The sequence below is a fragment of the Opisthocomus hoazin genome, chromosome 27 (genome assembly GCF_030867145.1).
Source record: "Opisthocomus hoazin isolate bOpiHoa1 chromosome 27, bOpiHoa1.hap1, whole genome shotgun sequence".
Taxonomy (NCBI): Eukaryota; Metazoa; Chordata; class Aves; order Opisthocomiformes; family Opisthocomidae; genus Opisthocomus; species Opisthocomus hoazin.
Window position 1 is genome coordinate 6,483,611 of NC_134440.1, and position 20,481 is coordinate 6,504,091.

Consider the following 20,481-nt stretch of genomic DNA (forward strand, 5'->3'; position numbering starts at 1 on the left):
CTACAAAATAACTTCTCCCACTTTGTGCCTACTTTTTATGGTGTGCTATGCAGTGTGTTCAGGAGGGGAGTCGCTCGTACAATAGGCTGTTAAAAGTGTAATGGATTTTTTCCAAGGTATTCTGAACTGAGAAATTATTTCTGGTTTTAGGTATGTTCTGCTGAATGTAAAATAAAGGAAGGGAAAATCCTTTGATGCTATTTGGCTCTTGCACAGTGTTTTACATTTGCAGTTAAGAAGTTTATTGTTCTCAACAAGGAAGCTACTGTCAGATGATATGGTGAGAGGTTCTTTTCTAAAACTGAAATGATAAAGTAGCAGAAACAGAAATGTTAAATGAGTGGTGCTTTGTCCTGTTCAGACCATAGCCCTCTGTGTTTCAAGTGCCTTGGATTTACTGAAGGACACTTAAGGAGGGGGAAGGGGTTAAAAAAAGTCCCACACGAAATGTCTGTGCACTTCTCTCATAACTTGAGACAATTGGCTCCCTCTGCTGCAGAGAATCTGCTGCTTGTGTGCCAGGATTAGCACTTCACGGTTTTGGTAATTGATACTTTCAGGAAAAAGCATATTAAAAAATTCACATTTTCTTGCATGTAGTATTTGGTGACAAGTATCTTGTTGCTGGTTTACATTTAAGAAGTTGTTTTGTACAAGCAAGTTGGAGGGGTGCAAGCAGCAATCAGTGTTTCTGGTTGAAAAAAATAAAAAATTAATTTCGGCTGATAATGCTAACCAAGAGGCGTGCGGAGTGTTGTGCTGTGAAATGTGTATTTCACGGAGAAAGACCAGGCTTAGCAAACTGACAGGGTGTTCTCGCTTCTTAGTGACTGTTACCTAAGGACAGTGGATTTGCATTGTTAAAAAAAACCTTTCCCCCTAAATATAGGGCTACTGCGCTCGACTGCACACTTCAGCTGCTTCTCTGACACGTTTTCAGGTGAAATGATGGCGTAAGGAGTTTTGAGGAATCTTTTAACATCACAAAAGTCTCTTGGGCACAGCCTGTCATCAACAGGGCTGAAGACCAGGTAATGCTGTGGTCTTCTGACAGCTTGGCCTCTGGCCACTATTGTAGTATTAGTATCTAATGGTAAAGGATATGGGATGGAACAGAACAGAGGAATTTTGAGGAATGCCAAAAAGCTTGATGAAGCCCAAGACTGAAAAAGTAGCCCAAGTGATGGGCAGCATGCAGTTCATTGACAGACAGCTCTTTCAGTCCCTGATGCTCCATCAGTTACTCCTTGTCATATGTGTGTTGGTATCTTTGAAGGGAGCTCATTATTCCACCCACTTTCAAGTGGATCTGGAGTTGCTATTGTTAATTCTTTGCGCATGTGAATCACTGGAAAAGACAAAGTCGGAAATAGAAACAATACACAAAAGAGGGTTGGATAAGGACCTCGCACCAATTGGTAAAAACGCAGGCGAGTAGTGGCCTCCGAGGCAGCAAGGCGCAGTGGAAGAGTGTCCCTGCCTTACCTGCTGTGTCACGGAAAAGAGAGGGCCTGGAGCCACGGAACACCAGCCAAGCCGTGGGCTTTTTCTTGTGTGATTACAGGCAGGGAGCAGCTGAGGCTTTGCATTAGTGCTGCCTTTGATTAGCTTCTTGCTTTCTCCTGTGTTAAATATTACTTAATTGACTGTGGCATAAGTGGGGCTAATAGCTTTGTTCCCAGTCCAGATCCTTTTGTAGCTGTCTCTTCTGAGGGTTGAAATGCTCCAGACAGCTCGCTTTCTCACATGTGGAAGTGAAAATTCTGCTTAGGCAAGGCCAGGGGAGAGAAGGAGCTCTCTGGTACCTTGTCGTAAGAAATGGAGTCGCCCATATGCTGCACCTTTTGTGAGGCCAGCGGAAGAACAGCCAGAAAAGTCAAAGTAGAATAAAGATACTAACTACATTTCTGTACTGCTTGTATTTGGAGAGTTGTTTATTTGATGCTTTTTGATGCAGATCTTTGTCCCAGCGCTGAGTGCAGAAAATGGGACCTTTTGTGATTTCCTCTGTCATTAGCGTCCACAAAAGTGACTGAAAAACCTCTTCCTCTTTGATGTGAGTTAGTTGATATATTTGGTGTACAAAGAGCACCTTTAGGTTTTTCATTTAGAAGAGTTCTTTGGTAGTGTGTCCCGTTTCTGGTGCGATGTGAAGAGCGGCAAGGGAAGCATTAAACGACATGCATCAGAAAGGCGAAGTCATGGGACCAGTTACAAAGAAGCATTTGTGTTCCTTAGGTTATTAAAAAACCTGATCGTTCATGCTGAAAAATAGAAATGCTTTTTAAAGTAGAGGGGAGTCTGCTTAATTCCAGGTGGCAGGAAATACGAAGATACTTGAGTAAGGTAAAAGGTAGAAAAGAACATGGTTAGTGGTAGCAGTAGCTCGTAACAGCTGTCGAGTGCTTTTTTTTTAAGTAAGAAGCATGCGTTCAAAATAACTGACAATCCTTACAAGTCCTGTTGAATACTGAAGCATAACTGGGCGTGAAAAAATGTTTGGTTTATACCGGCCTGCCTCGTCAGTCCCTGGCCAGTAGGCCGATCACAAGGTGTTTGGAGACCACGTAGTTGAGTGCTGGGTATTGTACTGGCTGCTTCCTTTTTGTTGCTGTTTATTTTATAACCTAGATGTTCAAACCTGTTAGCTTTCCCCGAGAGTTTCACATGTTTAAAAATGTGTAAAGGGAAGTAGGCATCAATGTGGGTATGTTGAAACTTTCTTCTGGTGGCCTCAATCTTTGTGGCAAATTCAGGTTGCATAAAATGCGTCACTTCTGGCTGTCGCGGTGTGACTAAGGTTCAGCCTTGAGGAATGTAAGCTTGTTTAGAGCGAGTGGTGTGATTGTACAGCAGGGAGTAGGTGAACAGATTTCATGACACAAATATTTGTGCTGAATTTAAGAAGTCAGCGATGACCATGAACCATCTTTTTCTTCGTTGACCTTCTTACCTTTTTGTAACTGAGAAGTACTCATAGCTTTGCATAAATCAGTATTATATCTTTGTAATATTTTCAGTGTTACATGCTTATATAGTATTAAGACTTCGTTAAGTGTCTTTTTTTGTGATGTTTCCATCTGAACTAATTCCAGTCAACTGACTCTGAGAATCAATAGCTATTTTAATTCCTTAGAAAGAAGTGACTCTTTCCTATCCATACAACAAAACGAAGCTGCTTGTAGTGAAGTGTGCCATTATCGAAGCCTGAAGGTAGGCACAGAAATATGTCTGGAACGAGCAAATGGAAAAATCTATTCTAAAATACTTGCACAGCTTTTTGCATAGTAATGTAAAAATAAAAGTTTGAGTGCATCTTGCGTTTGCAGGGATAAGCACTTTTACCTGACGCAGCTCTCTGGTGTGAGAAGTTGTCTGCTCAGGTATGAGTTAGACAGCACAGGCCACTGGGGATTGTTTAATTGCCATGCAATTAAATTAACAAATACTTTGATCAGACTGCAGGCATATTTACATTAAAGGACTGATCAGACGGGAGATATATTAAGGGGCATCTCTAGAACCTGGCTGATGATACGTGCTCACCAATTTATGTTGGACTGTGGGGGGTTTTGCGATCAAACACCCACAGGGTTGCTGGCATCTCGGAGTAGCCTGCCTGGGGAGGTGATCCAGGATGGCTTTCGTAGCTGTGCCCCGGCTTCCTGCACAGATGCTCTGCTGTGTGAATAATTTCAGTTGTCTGTGGGTAAACCCCCGAAAAGGCGCTCGCCGTGGGAGAACACTTTGGTCCTTGGAGACCAGCTGCTGGCGCTCCCATGCCCAGCGTGTCTGGGTCCACGCGTTGGCCTGGGGCTTGCTTGGAGACCCTTTGGACAAGCAGCTGCAACTCTACATCTTTCTTTTCTGAAACCCAATCCTTCCATGTTACAGACCTGTTTGGAAGATAGTACCTGTTCTTCTGCAGCACCTTATGATGCTGTGGTGGTTTGTTCGGGGTTGTTTAGTATCTGCTCTGAAACTGGTAGGTCTATACTACTTGCTTAGCATCTATATGAATTTTTAAAATAAAGTTCAAAATTTATGAATCTATTTAGGATAGATGGATGCAGCATTCCAAATTTCAGTTGGTGTGTATAATTTCAGTAAAAATTAAGAAAAGAAGAAAGTGTAGATTGAGTTTTTGCATTCGTATATCAGTGTCGTTTGGCAGAGAGTCTTCCTATCTCGCTTTGGTTATAATAGACAAGGGGGCGGTGGATAATCCATCGTGTTTCTGAGAAATAATATAGGAGAGGACTGCTGCGAACAAAATGGCAAAGGTTCGCCTTCGTGCCTCCAGTGGTTGTCACCTCTGAGAACAGTACATTGGTCTAGGATCTTAAGGCTACCTACAAGATGAGGGAATCAATCCCTGGAAAGCTAGATGGCAAAGGCAAGCGTGTTAAAACACGTATAGCAGTGCTGTTTGTCAACAGCTAAGTGAAAGATAAGCTTGGCTTTTTCAAATTGCCCTTCAAGCTGTAACATGTTTTCTGAGCTTTTTATTGCAGCTGACTATCCTCTACACCATTTTGTTTTGGCTGCTGCAAACCGGCTGAAATGAATCCTGTGCAATTTCTCAGTTATTGCTTATATTCTGTTACGTGCTTATCTAATTTGCTTGATTTATGGTTATAGTGAAGTTATTAGTGAGATAGTGTGTGCCTTGGAAATCTCTATCCAGTCATGGAGTAGTCTTAACAAAGGATCCTGATACTTACCTCAAATAGGTTTTTCTACAGTATTTAAGTAATATAATATATTCAGTTATGTATGACAAGTTAACATCTAATGTGCTTATCTCTAGTGCTGTGTCCAAGTGAGTGGAAAGCACCATGGTTTGCTTTTTTACGTTCATGTCTGTTACTTCGGTTGATTTATTCTGTGCTGTCATGGTGCGATGCTTGTGTTTCGGGTACTGTGGTCAATTATAGGTGTATAAATTCTATTTGTCTAGTTCAGGGGTGTTTGTTGACGTGAAGTACTGCTTTTGGGGGTTTTAACAGAAGCCCAGCAAGTGATACATATTTCTTTCCAGCCTTCTTCCTAAGTCAGGAGGTGGCAGCTGATCTGCGCTGTGCTGGTAACAGGAGCTTCTGCTGGAAGCACAAACAAATGTGAAAGTTGCTTCGCCTCCGCAAGGTGTCTGTGGTGTAGCTGCTCTGTGTGGTCATGTCACATGGCTTGCATCCCACAGGTAGTGTTTAAGATAGTTATTTAAGGAAAAAGAAAAAGGGCAGTTGCTGCTGGTTTTCTGGAAGCTGGAGCAGTGGGCATATTCCCCTCATGTGAGATCATCATGTGCTCGTGCTCAGCGTGATTTCACGGAGTTAATGGCAAGCATATGTCTCAAAGTGCTACAAAAAAAGGTAAATCCTAGAGCGCTTAAAATAAATATCATATTTTGTGCTTATTTCAGTTGTTTATTTTTATGTTCTACTTAGTCCAAACTTTTTCTGTTTTGGAATGGTGTAGTTACACATTTTGATCATATCTTGCTTCTTATGGCATTCACTGTTAATTGTACTTTCCTTAAATGACTCTGTTTAACCCTGAAAGTGCAGGAGAAACAGGAGAAACAGGAACTGATGTTCCCTGATGTTTTGCTGTTGCATCTGGGTGGAAAGTACTTCGCTGTTGCAGCAAGTGACAGGTTTGAATCTCAAACTGGTTGGATTGAGGCTGGATCCTCACAAGGACTTTCGTGGAGGATTCTGCTGCCTTTGGTTTGCTGAACTGTAACCCAAAGTGGTAAGAATATGAGTTTGCCGTCATTTGGTTTTGGAAGATGGTGCGTGGTTGAGATAAGAGCACAGCTTATTTAAGGCTATTGGAAATGAATAGCTTTCATGGTTAAGTTTAATGTAAAGGTTCTGCAGTGATGTCCGTTACAATCTTTAGTGTCTTCTCATCAGCAAATGAAAGTACAGCCTGGAGAGGTTGCGTATCCTAGGAATGTAACTGTTGTTCAGTTAGGTGAGTGATTTTTCAACTTTGTTTGCATATTGCTTGAAAAAAAAATATCTTAGTCCTTTGTGAAATTCTCTGAAATTGTCAGTAAACCCCGAGTTCTGTCTTGGCCAGAGCTTGGAATAAAGTTTTAGTATTTTTGAAAGTTAATTCAATAAACAGGGCTTGGGAAATGAAAAATCCTATAAACTGACATTTTGGCTTCTTACCATGACCCACTTTTCCCTTCTTCCCTCCCTCTGTCTCCAAGGGATTGATTGTGTCTTTGATTCTTGATACCTTCATTCTTAGCCACTCACACTAGTTTAAATGCCCATATTTTCTGGGTGAGGTCTTTGAATTTTTGAGGAATTTGGGCCTATTTTAAAAGTTAGCTTGTCTATTTTGTTAATGGGTGTAAAATGCTGGAATACATGAAGGTGGAATACATGAAGGAGTGGCAGTTACGGCCTTGTGCTGCATTCATGGCTTTGTGGGTAATTGCCGCTAACATCTGCGTGCTTTACTTGGGCTTTAGCTGTGCTGCTCTGAGCCTGTTCCTGTAATCTTCCTCCTTCTGAGGGATACGCGAGAGAAAACAATCACCCGAGTGGTTGCTATAGCATTGCATGAAGGAGCCTTTTCCACTGACTCGGGAAAGGCTGCTTTCCGACTTGGCAGCCCAGCACGGATAAATGAGGTCCTCTCAGCTCTGCCCCGTGTTATCATACGCCCTTCAGCTTGTGACTGCAGCCTTACAGCTTTGCCTGGCTTGCCGTCATTCGGAGGGGGTTCTTTCGCTTAATGGCTCTGCTCGCTCTCGACTACGCCGGGAGTGAAAGGCTGCCTTGTAATTGCCTGGCTTGCTCAAAGCGGTCTGGCTGGGAATGTCCAGAGGTCGATAAATAGTGTGACTTAGAAATGCTCCTCAGTGGACTGGTCAGAATGTGTGAGCACTTGAGTAGCATCCCAGGAATTCTTCAAAGGCGACTGTCACAGAATTAGTAAGGAATTAATAGCTAAGAAATATATTGATATTATAAGCACGACTGTGAGCATAAATGAACTCTGAAGGATTTTCCTTGTGCATTCCTTTCTTCATGGGATCTCAAAAGCGTTTTAGGAAAAACTGAGCCAGTTATATCCTGGAAAGTATGTTTTTTTTGATTACCACACTAGGAAATTGCTGTATTAGAAGGATTTATGCAAAAGCTATTAGTGAATCAATGCTGGCAAAAGTACCCAGATTTTGTTCTGTATGTGAATATTTTGGCTTTTTTTCCTGCAAACATCTAGGCCTTGCTGAGTGACTGCCTTTTTTTTTTTTTCCCTTCATTGCATCGCGTTGTGCTCTCTGTCACTGTGTAGCTTGGCAGTCTGAATGGGACGGCTTGCAGGCTGGGTGTGGGGCCTGGGGGTATCCCTCAGCGTGACAACGCTTTGGAGCAGCCTCCTCCGGCACTTTGCCGAGGTCAGCAATTCTACCAGCCAGAGACCGGCGAAGAGCTTCGCTAAAGATCTGCACGCACGTACTTGACTCCTTTGTGTTCATGTAGGGGCTAAATGTGGTAGTCAGTCTGGCTAAGATGTGGCGGGTGGGTTTCAGATTTAAGTTGGAGACTAAATAGATCTGTTTTCTTCGTATTGCTCATTCATGCCAGTGCTACTGCACAGAGATTAACAAAAAGTTAATACCTGCTGATCCTTTAAAGCGTTCTATATATAGGATCTTTCGTTCCGTGTCGTCTTTTAGGATTTGAAGTACAGCTATTTTGGAAGGACTTCTTTCTGCTATTCAAAATCCCTGATTTTCATTTCAGATCTGATTCTAGGTTCCGTAATACGCGTTCCCAAAAGTCGCTCGTTGTGTTAGGCTAACTGGTAGCCAGTTGCCTGCAGGCTGCTGGGGCCTTGAGTGTGGCTGGTGGCTCGGGAGGCTGGACTCAGCTGTGCCGGGCTGGACGTTACTGAACTTCTCTGTACTCCGGTTTTTCCCCTTCTGGTCACACAGTGGTTTGCGTTCAGCTCCCAAGAGATTTTCAGGAAACTGAAGCTAATGTTTAAATAATTTTGGTACAGATGCTGTGGGGAATCACAATAATGCTTTCTGGTTTTGGACATAAAGGCTGCTAATGTGCAGGTTAGTATTCTGCACCAAGAAGCAGTGCTGACCTTGCTGACCAAGACGTGGCAGTGAGATACACACGTGAAGGATTCTGTGACGCTGTTCCAGCGTGCTCTTATGTGTGCATAAAATATTCAAGGCCAGGTGCAGTGTGTTTGGAGATCAGTTGCACGTCATTCTTTCAGCATCTCTGATGAAGTGTGTATTTTCTACTATAGGAAGGTTTCTGTGGGAGTTTTTTCCCGTGGGAGTTGTCTGGACTGGAATCGCTCTCAGGCAGTGGGTTTAGAATCCCAAATCTGCTTCCCGGGAGAAGTCACCTGAACGCTGCGTCGTTCAGCGTTTGGGGACAATGCCATCTCCAGTTTCGGCAGATGTGATCCACTCGCCCGTATCCAGGAAGATGGATGGGTTTCTTCTGTAGAAGAAAAGGTTGTTTGGTGTTTAGCATGCCTTCCCTTAACATGAAAATTCCTGTTGCAAAGATAGTATTTCTACCCCAAATACAGGCATTTACGAATATCTTAAATTTCACCAGGTAAATTCATTTGCCAGCTTTCTTCCATCAGACCTGCTGAGTTGTTATGGAGAGCAGGGCTGCTGTCCCAGGGACCTCAGTGGGCTGCAGGAACGGGTCAGACAGGAGCGCTGTGAAGGTCAGCAAAGCCTATACTAAAAGTCTCAAAATAACAAATGTGGTTCCACCTGAGCTCACCAGTGCCATGGGAGAGCTAGCTTTTAGCCCTCTAAGTATGAGGTTTGAGAGAGAAGGCAAATAAATGATTCAGTTTCTGTAGAAGCGGTTGAACTAGTGAAGCTGCTCCTCTGAATTACGCATATTCACCTTGCATCCTGGTGGTGAATTCTGATTCTGGTATCGCTAGACTCTAAATGATAGCGGTGTAAGTTGTCGTTACGTGACTGCTGCTTGGGGTATGAAGTCCTTGCGTTAAAACTCGGTTGCTGCCTTTCCTCACCTGGATCATTGCAGGGTCTCTTGGCACTACAGACCGTGTACAATTTTGTTTTGTTGTCACCTGCTATTTATTAAAAATAACATTCTCTGCTTCTAGCGGCAAACTTCTATGACTTGAAGCATGAGTATCACTCTAAGACATTTTCAAAAGACCAAAGAATGGTTGGCATAATACACAAAATTTGGTGTAAAGGGGAGAAATGTTAATTAAAGGCAGGCTGGTCGACTTCTGTGTTGAAAAAATCTTTTTGGTGGAAGGTAATGGTTTTCAGGAAGGATTTTGCTTTGAAGCTAGGTAGTCTGTTTCTGACCTGGTTCGCCTGGCAGTTGATTTATTTATATGGAATGTGAAATACCTGGGTGCATGTCTGGCTTTCTAAAGAGAGATTATTTCTCTGCATTTCAATTTTCGTGATTTGTGTACCGGATACCTTCAGTACTTAAATCGTAATTAACTGTGAACTGAAAGAATGTCTGACTGAGCTAACCGTACTTGTAAAGTAAAATCTGTACAGATATTTTTAAGTCATGCATTTGCCACATCCCTCCTACAAGCACAGGCGTGATTATTTGGAAAGAAATGAAGGACCAATATTTAAATGTAAACATTGTGACATTTTGTCTCTCTGAATTATGGAGAAATTCATACAAATAACTGTTGCTTATCAAAATATGTAAGTGGCAAAACCGTCTCGGCTGTGAACCAGGAAGGGGGATGTTCTTGCTGTGGCTGGGGCGGATGGCAAGGATATAGCCAGAAGTGCCTGTGTCCCCGGCGAGGCTTGGGCTGTGTCCCTGCGGGCATGAGGGCTGGGAGGGGGGCACATCTGCAGTGCCATCCGTGTTCAGCATGCCCAAAAGTAGAGTAACTCACAGTATTTTCATCAGTTGCCTTGAATTTGGGGACTACTAATAGCGTTTGACATGGGATTTTCTAGATGCGTAATCAGTGAGTGGTCTCTGACTTCCTGCTGAGGTCAGTAGTGGATGTTCTAGGAACGGTGGAACTCCAGTTTTATTCAGACCCCTAGGTACACAGTCTCCATGGAACACCTTTTTTTTCCACAAATCTTTGAAACTGGAGCTCTGGACTGACCAGCGTAATTGTGAGGGAGAGGGAGAAGGGAAACAACTGAAGAACTCTCTCTAGCTTTTGTAATACAGTTGTGACGTTTCTTGTTAATAAGTAGTTTTGTCAGAATGAAGTGGTTACCTGAATAGCGTGTGTTTGGGATTTGGTGCTTGCGAATGAGGAGCTCTGCTACTTCTCCCCACTAACATGCTGGAAATCTGCAAAACTGGTAAATGAATACAAATTTTTGTTTGTTTTCCTCAGGCAAAATACATCTCCCAGTGCATCGATGAGATCAAGCAGGAGCTAAAGCAGGATAACATTGCTGTGAAAGCAAATGCAGTCTGCAAACTCACCTATGTAAGTGCCTTGCTGGGGTAGCCTGTAATCACAGCTGTATTTTTTTCCTTTCTTGCTGCCTAGGAGCTAGTCTTTGGTCTGAGTGTCTGCTTCTGTTGGACTGCAGCTTCTTACACTGGTGTCAGTGCAGGCTGCAAGTGAAAATGCTCCCACATGTCCGCCATCAGAGCCTGCGTATCCCATTCTGTTCATTGCACTGGCACTCATATTGGGGCAATTTCATTTTACTGAGATAGGTCAGGAAGCTAATCTGATGTAAAACTAATACAATTTTTAAAAGTAGTTTTCAACTGGATTGTTTCTTATCACATAGTTGCATGAGCACTTGAAACTGGTGTTTGTTTCTCTTTGCGCAGTCCTTTGTCAAGAAGAAGGGGGGGAAATACTGTTAAAGAATTGTTTTTGTGGTCCTGTTCTGGTTTTTATTTAAAAAAAATAACAAAGTAAAAAACTCTTCACAACGATACTTATATAACTGCTTATACATTACCTGTAATTAATGCAGACTATTTAAAACTTGCTTCTGGTGGGACTTTGAGACTTCTTTCACTTACTGCAAGTGGCATGGAATTTAACATTACTCCTGAATTTGAGATGTCTTAGAGTGTTATTTTTGGACTCTTGTTATATCGTCAATTTTGTGAAGTATCCTGACCTATTTTCTTGAGTCTCTTATTTCAGAAGTTTATTATCTTGGCTTCTCTGCTCACAGTTACAGATGCTGGGCTACGACATCAGTTGGGCTGCTTTCAATATTATTGAAGTCATGAGTGCATCAAAGTTTACATTCAAAGTGAGTTCTCTGTATCACTGCAACTCTGCTAGCCAGGCTCTTTCCTTGCTGTACTTAGTGGTTTTTTTGGTTTGCTTTCTTCAATACGGAAAGGAAGGAGACTGTATTTGTTTCCAGTAGATGCAGAATACTTGGCCTGCTAGTATAGACTTTTTCTACCAGATATTTGACGGATATACATTTGTGAAAAAACAGGTTATTTTTAGGTGAAGAGCACCTAAGATTCCTAGTAGCAGATATATTCTATTTTGTAATAGTTTTATAACTTTTCTTGAAAAGTTCTGTTTATGCTCTGTTGCCGACCTTTTTCACCAAACAGTGTGGAATGTTACTGCTTAAGGAATAGTGTCCAAACTGGGCTTTAGTAGCTGAAAGTCAGGAGTCAACACAGACAAAATAAATGTAATATTCTCCATGGCTTCCACTGACAATGCTACCTTATTTCTCCATCTTTGTGGTCATTGAACCTGTATGCTCTAACAAAGTAGAGAAGGCGAAGCTGGTTTTGTTATCCTTAAGACAGATGTTTTGGCACTAGAGATGTTACTTGTCTGAGATTAGAAAAGGGGGTCTATATGAAGCAAGAATAGAGAACTGTATCATGCCTCTTCTGTTATGCCTAATTGTTCATCTTTTTAGTGTTGCTTATGAAGCAACCAGTTGATGTTCATCTAAACATTGTCTAAATTTATTTTTTTTTTCTCCTTGCCCTTTTGCAGAGAATCGGTTACCTAGCTGCCTCTCAGTGCTTTCATGAAGGGACTGATGTAATTATGTTGACTACTAATCAGATCCGAAAGGTAAACTTTTTACTTTGGTTCTTTATTTTTTCTTTCACTTGTATTTCTCCCTACTTGTATTTTCAAATCTGTACGAAGTATTTCTCTTTTAGGCATATGAAGATGTTTAAGTAGAATTATATTTACCTGGTTTACAGCCTACTCTCATTCCACAAGCTGAAGGATTAGTGAAATACTTAGAAGCTGTCCCTAGGCTTCCCTTATGCTGTCTTACACCAGCTCTTTGTGTTTATTCACCCCAGGGAAGGGTCACAGCAGTCACCTTTGTTAATACTGCTAGTCTCTTAGGCAGCCCTTGTGAGAATGCAGCGGGCAAGAAAAATGGCCCCGTTCCTGAAGTAAAATGCGCAGTCACCTCGCTCCACAAAATGTGTGTTTGTGAGGGCCTGTTTTCTTCTGGTAATAACAGATCAGGTTTTTTACTTTTTTGGTAGAATTGTGTGTAAAAATGATGAAGAGTGCATGTAAAACTATGTTCTGCATTAATGTACGGAAGTGTGTTGTACTCATTTTCAGAGCTTTATTGCTTGAATTTTTTAGGAGTTATTGGGATGCAGCATTATCTTCCTGTTCCTCAGAATACAGATACATTGTTAAAGCTCTTAAGTTTTAAGGTTTTGAAGTATCACTGCTTTAAAACGTGACTGATCCAGTACAAGATGTGCCTACACTTTTACCACCTAAGTAGCTAAAATGTCTTTTACTTAACATCCCACTGATTTTTTTTTTAAATCCAATATCTTTCCTAAAGAACAAGTGCTTTTCCCTTTGTTTTAAACTATTCTGCTCTGACAAGTGCATATTCTTCATAACGTCCATCCATTTTCTTTGTTCTGGAGACTTCATTACACTGAATTTCATTTGCTTGCTGGGTGACTCCTTCCTTTTTGTGCCTGAGTTTTTACTTAAAAGCATCTTTATTTATGCTGCTTCATGTTTCACTGATACAGCAGCTTTGTATTTTAAGGGGTTATCGGTTCTCAAAATATGTTAAAGCCAGAATGAATTGCAGTTTTGTTGCTCCTTAAGAAGCAGATTTCAATATTCTTAAAGTAGAGTCTAATTTCCTGCCACCTGCACAAGGTTTTAAAATGAAATGCAAATGGCACAGAACCCTGAAGGCCTGCCTATGTTTAGCAGCCTCCCCGTACACGTGAATCTGGAGAGTTAATTCTACTAGTCCATGTGGGAATCCTCTGCACAATTCACTTCGTATTTTTGTTTCCTAATAACTGCAGCTAAGGAGTGATCCTGTGATGCTCTGATTTTATAATCTATACTTGAACATGCTCAGATACAAATATTAATATTGTTAAGAGTCTGAAGCTTAGAAAAACCTGAAAGACTACGTAGTACAGTGTAGGATACTGACACTAACAAGTCCAAGGAAACTTGACCAGTAAAATGTATTCTGCACCCTAGCTTGTGTTGTGTCTTTGCGAACTGAAAGTTAGGGTGCTGCCAGCAGCTTGGAAGGAAAGCGACCTCATTTCTCTAATAGGGAGCTTAGGCTAGGACACGGTTAAGCACTCGACGAGAGTGCCTGTTCCCAGTCAAGTTGATGACAATTAGGCTTTGGCTTGGCAGGGTTAGTATTTAATACCAGTTATTCAGGACTTTAAACATGTTTGTGATCATGTCAAGAGTTTTGAAAAAATTACTTGCCATTCCTAAAATACCACCAAGGTACAATATCTCCAATTGCTTTCATGTTGCAGTTAGCCATCTATTGCAATTATGATTTCTCATGCCGAGTATTAAACCCCGTGCTAGCTGTATTTTAGCGGGTATTGGAGGACATTCCTGCTATATGGCATGAATATTCCCATGAGGTAGAATCTCTGCTTCATATGTATTGGGGGAATAAAATTGGTCTGAGAAAATTGTTTCTCAACATCCTGTGTGATCTTAAAGTTTTGAGCCTGTTTTTCCTTTTTTAGGATCTGAGTAGCCCTAACCAATATGATACGGGAGTTGCACTGACTGGCTTGTCCTGTTTTGTTACTCCAGATCTTGCCAGGGACTTGGCAAATGACATCATGACGCTGGTGAGTTGAGGAGACTGAAAGAACTTTTTCCTGTGATTAACGAGTGTTAAATTGTTCAAATCTGGTAAATAACTGCTAAATGTAGAACTGCTGCCTGTGAAAACTGACGCTTTGTTCTTCGGGGTTTTTGGGGGAGCCTGTACAGACCTTAGTTAGCTGAAGAGGATTACCTTGAGTATTTCTGTTAGTTTTGGTGATAGATGACAGTATTCTGCGCTCTCCTCAAAGCTGAGTTTTTGAAAAGTAGTTGAGTCTCCCAGAAAGAAATTTTGAGGCAGTGGTGTGGACATAAGGACCTTGAGAAGAACTCTGGAAACACGGATTTGCTAAGAGCCTGATTGCAACTGTTTCATTCACAGATGTCTCATACAAAGCCTTATATCAGGAAGAAGGCAGTGTTAATTATGTACAAAGTTTTTTTGAAATACCCAGAGTCCCTCCGTCCCGCATTTCCTCGCCTTAAAGAGAAACTTGAAGATCCAGATCCTGGTGAGTGGATTTTAGCAAATTACTTCTGCTTCAAAACATAGAGGTGTACATGCTTTTAGAGCTGGTGGAGAGAGGAAGACATGAAAAACGCTGTAATCATCTTTTGAGTACTGCTTCACCTGTTTAATAGGCAGGTGAGCATCTGAGAGTTTTGACAGATGTTACTAGATTAAAAATATATTCTCTAAAATGTCCAATTCTTACTTCAAACCCAAAGCTACTGAAATTATATCAGTGTATTAAACTTTAATGGATCAAAGCTACTCAGTGATTCCTGGTTTGTTGCTTACTTAACTTGGCTATTGAAAATATTTCATTTGATTTCAGGTTTTGGTGGTTTTTTGTTGTTTCCTGTAATCTTTTACAAAGCTGCAGCTGTTGGTTTGCAATGGATGTACTTAAAATATTATTTCACATCACTTAGTATATTTTTCTTCTATTTTTTTAAATTCAGGCTTTAAATCCAGACTGCTGCTTGGGCCCTTTCAGTACTGTATGAGTGCAATTCAGCTGCAGCACAGGAAAAATGCAATTGCTCTGTATTGTATTCGTACCTCTCAGTCTTCCTGGCATGTGCTGGTCTTCCACCACTGCACCAAAACACTGTACAATTGTTTCAAGAATTTTGTGTGCAGTGCAGATCTGTGATCTCCAGTTGATTTGTGTGTGTTTGTGTGTTTAGAGTTAGAAATTTAATTTCATGTACTGGATTAATCTAGTGTGGGCATGTAGGAGGCATCTTCCAGGGACAGTGTTTTTAAAGAAAGCAAAACACACATTCCCCTCACCTGCAAACAGAGGAAGAAAATAGCTATTATGCTTTATGGAGAGAAGGACTGCTCTCTACTGGAAAACCCAGACTATCTAGATTAAAAGATTCCAAACAGAGAACAGGCAATTTAGAGGCTAAGCGATTAGAAGGGAATGAAGTAGTCCAGTCAGATTGATTAAAGATTCATTATTTTTGTGTTGTACTTAAACATGGAAAAATAATACATTTTAAAGAAGCAAGAGTGTTTGGAAGCTTTATGGTGGGTGGGATTATTGATTATTATGTCATCAATGTCCCACAAAGAAGCTATCCACCGTAAAGGATGAAGGAGGCTGGCGTTGTCCTCTTCATTCTAATACTGGATCCAAAGCAATACCCAGCTTGCTGATGCATTAGAAAATAGTAAAAATTTAATAAAATCCTTCCTTGGTTTGTTTTTGCATTCTTATGTTCAGTTCGCTACCTCATGGTTGGTAATGAGACTGAACAATTCCTCTTGGACACACAAGTCTGAATCTTCAGCTGCTTTTGTTCTGGGGGTTCCGCACTAGAACTTCAATTACAATTAGGGCGTTGATGAGATTTCTGCTTTTCCCACTTGTTTTTCCCAGGTGTGCAGTCTGCTGCAGTAAATGTGATTTGTGAGCTGGCTCGACGCAATCCCAAAAACTACCTTTCCCTTGCTCCACTCTTTTTCAAGTTGATGACTTCGTCAACTAATAATTGGGTTCTCATTAAAATTATTAAACTGGCAAGTATTCTTGATCTATGTTTACAGGATTGGGGTTCTCATTAAATTACCTTGGGTGGGACAATACATTGCTTGCTTGGACGTATAGTTACCATTAAATCCAAATAAAAAGAAACCAGGAATATCTTCTAATGTTTGTGAACATAACCAAAGAGAGAAAAATATTTTAATGTAGCTTGGATTAAATATAATGAACGGCAATTTACATCATTATTTTTATACTGTTTAAAAGCAGCTGTTAAATTACTGCCTTGTCTGCACTTCTCTTTTAATAGTTTGGTGCTCTTACTCCATTAGAACCTAGGCTGGGAAAAAAATTGATTGAGCCTCTGACCAACCTCATCCATAGGTATGTATAGAAAATGGGACTTTGTTGACTCAGGATTGGTGAAGTGCCTGTTAGGTAGGTCAGTAGCTAGGTGTGCAAATGCATTTCTGAGCTTTTTCTTGAGTCTTGATATATTGGCTTCAGGTGTCAAAAGATAATCACATCAGGACTGTTTCTGAAAAACCTGAGTGAGATAAAACACCTTAAAGGGGAGAAGTCTTTGGGTGTCTGACTGTCAGCATGAATTTCTGCAAAGCATGCGTGAAAATTGGAGCAGTTTCCTTTCCTTTCAAATGGTTTGAAGCCAGAGATGACTATGGAGAATATATAAAAACTGACTTTAAAAAGGCTCAGCTGTATATTTGCCTCTTCTGTTCACCAACACACGTATGGTTCTTGACTTTTTTGGAAGTGCCTTACCCACCAAAGCAGTGTGACAGGGAGTGTATTAAAGTTGTTTCTCGTGCCTTTGTCATCCCAGATGTGTTTTGGAAGAAGTTCCTCTAATATGTATGTCCTAAATATGGATTAGATAAACAGGAACACATTCCCTTGTCCCTTGTTAAAGCTGGTTTGTAGTGTTATTTTGGATCTAATTCTAAACTGAAATCAGAAAGTAGATATCTTGGAGGGAATACCTGTATTTTCCCGGTTACAAAAAGGAAGTGTGATCTGTGCATGAGTTGTTAAATTAAAAGCCTTGTTTCTCTTCGTGTGGCAGGACGAGAAGATAGATGGGAATGAGCAAATTTTAAACGGATATCCATGTCGCCATGAGAGCAGCTCTAGCCAGACAATTTCCTAGTCTACCTTTAAGTCTGGATCAGAGCAGACCAGCCAGCAGCCTTGCGTCGAAATATCTAAAGAGGGTTTTTGCAGCAGTGACATACAGATTCACCAGAAACAGTACTTTGACAGAAAAAGCAGAAAGATGGACAGTATGTCTTCAGTCTGCCTCGAACGCCTCTCCTCAACTCCCAGATTAGTCATTCATTTAATTATTTGTGAGGCCTTAATCCTGTTAAGTTTGCTCTCCATTCAGTCATTTGGGATCTCGTATCACGCATGAGGCAAACCACCCTGTCATCCACCACGAAATGGTTAGGGAGTGAAAATTGTCGTCTTGGTTCTGAGCGTAATAGAGTGATGCATACGGTGTGGTGAGTGACCTTCACGGTGTCGTGCCGACTGCTGCCTCCAGAGTTGTTTGCTCATCACCTTTGCAGACTTTGTTGCTGGAGACTGCTCCTTTGTTACTTGTGAGGTTGGCTGTGTTTCCCTCTTGTGTAGATCAGGATTTGTAAGTACCTTTGAAACCCTCAGAATTGCACTGTGTGTGTGTTCAGCTGGCAAAAGGTGTCTTGAATTGAAGTTTTGGGGGAAATCAGACATTGAAAATGGGTTGCTGGCTTATAGGGTTGAGCAAGTGTCTACCTGCAAGCCAGAAGTCTGCTGTTTGTGCAGGACTCATTCGCTTTGGAGAGAGAGACTGCAGGTTCTCCGTCTGCCTGCCTTATCGTGAAGTTTTGACCTTGGGCAGAGGATTTGATTTGATCCTTGGACAAGATTGCTTCAGTGCTCTATAACTGGTGCTGAGATTTTGAGTAACCACTCCTTTCCTCATGCCTTGTGTTACAGTGCTGTTACGTACTGCTTCTCCAAGATGATTTTTTTCCCCCTAAACATGCCCTTTCTCCCCCCAAGAGTTTTTAGGTGAGAATCGTTTCATCTAGTTTGAAGGTACATGGAACAGAATACTGGCAATTTCTTGTGTAATCAAAGGTGTTAACTAGCTCCCAAGATATTGCTGACAACTCTTCAGAATGCACTGGGTTTATTCCTTATTTAAAATACTTGATTTCTGTTTCAGCACCTCAGCCATGTCTCTCTTATATGAATGTGTGAACACAGTAATAGCAGGTGAGAACTGAAATTTGTAACCTACAAAAAAACCATGATTAACTTTGTCATCAATTAACACCATCTGTAAACCTCTTTTTAGCTGTGTATATTTTATAACTGAAATGTCGCCTGGCAGACTTTGATTTGTCTTACTGTGTAACTGTAACTGAAACCCTTTGTTGTCAGTTGATGATGCGAAGTTACTACAGCTATGTCGTGTTTGCTAAAGGCTGAAACGAAGTACCAACAGGGAGTGGTTATTTAGGTGCAAGCTACTGAATGTTGCTAGAACTACAAAATATACCAGCAGCAATAGAATTAAAAAAAGACTGAAGCCTCGTGGAAACTTTGACAAGATTTTCTTGTGTGATGAAGGGGCAGACTTGTTTTTTAATTCTGCAGTTTCACAGCTTGAAAATTTGGTGTAATTCCTTAAAAGGAGGTCGTTGGAATCATGGCTTTACAGTTTCAGTTTCGGGGGAAGGGATGTGAACTCCGTAACAGGGATGGAGAGAGAAGCTAGGCAGGAAGGGATAACACAGTGTTCCAGCTCAGACTTGGCACTTTTCCTGTCACAGTGTGGAAGCAGAGGGTTACTGACATCCAGTTTGGCCAGAAGTCTGTCTCTTTTGGGTAGTTTGGATAATGATGCAGGAACTTGTACACAGTCCGTTCAAAGAGGAGAGGGTGATCTGTCACTCTCACTTCGTGTTCGTTCATTCCTTCAGGGAAATGTGAGATGATGTTATGATGGTGGGAAAAATAACATGGAGGTTAATTCCGTTGTCTGCTTCCCTGGGATACAGTAGGATAATTTTGTGGGTCAAAGGGAAATCCATACACCCAGAACACCTCAGGGGCTGTAACGTGAAACTCAAATTCAGAAAATGAGATGTGAAGCTGCGTGCCCGTGCTAGAGCAGCACCTTGCACCTGCAACTCTTTGCATGACCCAGAAGGGTAGCATCTACCACACCTTCTTGGAAATGTGGCTCTGCAGGGTTATGGAGAGCAAGATGCTTCTATACTTATTAGCTATGTGTGACTTGCTCGGTAAGAGGTGGTGTTGGCGTGGACATGCTGTGTGACAGCAGCAGTTAACAAGATAACCCCACCTTTGCTGCTGTGGGGCTGCGTGCTGCCAGAGCCTTACAAACGTCCAATATAGACAACAATGGGACCTGATTTTTGCCTCAAGTCTCTGGCTTGATTAAAGCTCCAATCTAATTACGTTAAACTCTAGGATCCATTGCTGCATCCCGTTACATTAGGGAAGGGCACACTTAAAAATTGATGAGTACGGTAGCTGATGACATATTTGCAGTCTTGCTGCTACGCAATATCAGTAAAGCCAACCTTCATGAGAGCAAAGCGTAATGAAAAGCTGCCTTGACCTGGCTGTTCCAACAGTTCCTACCTTTGCAGCCTTTTTTCTTGCGGTGCTGTTGTTAGTCGTAAGGTATATGAAGCTACAGTATGTGTAACCACCTTCTCCCACCTGCCCCTGCCCGTGCCCCCCCAAAGTCCAAGCAGACAGACAACCAACCACACAAACTGGCATCTTTGTGTGAGCTGAACTAGCGGCTGGCCTGCAGGTGTTGTGTTGTTGCGTTCCTTCACAACACAGAAACATGTTGAATAAGATTTGTGCTTGTGTGTTTCAGTTTTGATCTCCCTGTCCTCTGGGATGCCGAATCACAGCGCGAGCATCCAGGTACAATGGGTTTTGGTGGGGGTTATTTGTTCTGCTCTACCGTGTAATACCAAGTGCTGTGGAGAAACTGGGTTGTGTTCCTCTACCAAAAGCTAAAGCGATAGCTCCCTGAAGCGCTCTCGCTCAGGGAGAATCCTACAGGCCAAAGCCTTTCCTATATAAGTTCTCTTATTTTCTTTGCTCTAAAACACAGAATCTTTTCATTTAGAATTTTCCTAATTCTTATTCAGCTGCTGCTATCAATACAGTCACACAGAGGATCCTTTTGTTTGGAAATCTGTTAATGCAACAGGACCCTCTTACCTAGAGGCCCCGGGTCTTGGTCAGGATGCTTCCTTGTGTAAACTTTATAACGAGTTATTTTAATTAAGATTTTTAAGGCTTGTAATAAGCATGGTGT

At 41.5% G+C, this 20,481-nt stretch overlaps 1 protein-coding gene across 1 annotated transcript in view; it reads left to right on the top strand.

Annotated features, from left to right (window-relative positions):
- AP3D1 (adaptor related protein complex 3 subunit delta 1) overlaps positions 1-20,481 on the top strand; it is a 45,815-nt gene that overhangs the window by 4,056 nt on the left and 21,278 nt on the right. Inside the window, exons 2-10 of the mRNA XM_075443983.1 lie at positions 10,390-10,485; positions 11,198-11,278; positions 11,998-12,078; positions 14,019-14,126; positions 14,486-14,615; positions 15,999-16,138; positions 16,414-16,487; positions 18,337-18,386; positions 20,032-20,081. Coding sequence (XP_075300098.1) covers positions 10,390-10,485; positions 11,198-11,278; positions 11,998-12,078; positions 14,019-14,126; positions 14,486-14,615; positions 15,999-16,138; positions 16,414-16,487; positions 18,337-18,386; positions 20,032-20,081 — 810 coding nt within the window. The remainder of the gene's footprint in view (positions 1-10,389; positions 10,486-11,197; positions 11,279-11,997; positions 12,079-14,018; positions 14,127-14,485; positions 14,616-15,998; positions 16,139-16,413; positions 16,488-18,336; positions 18,387-20,031; positions 20,082-20,481) is intronic.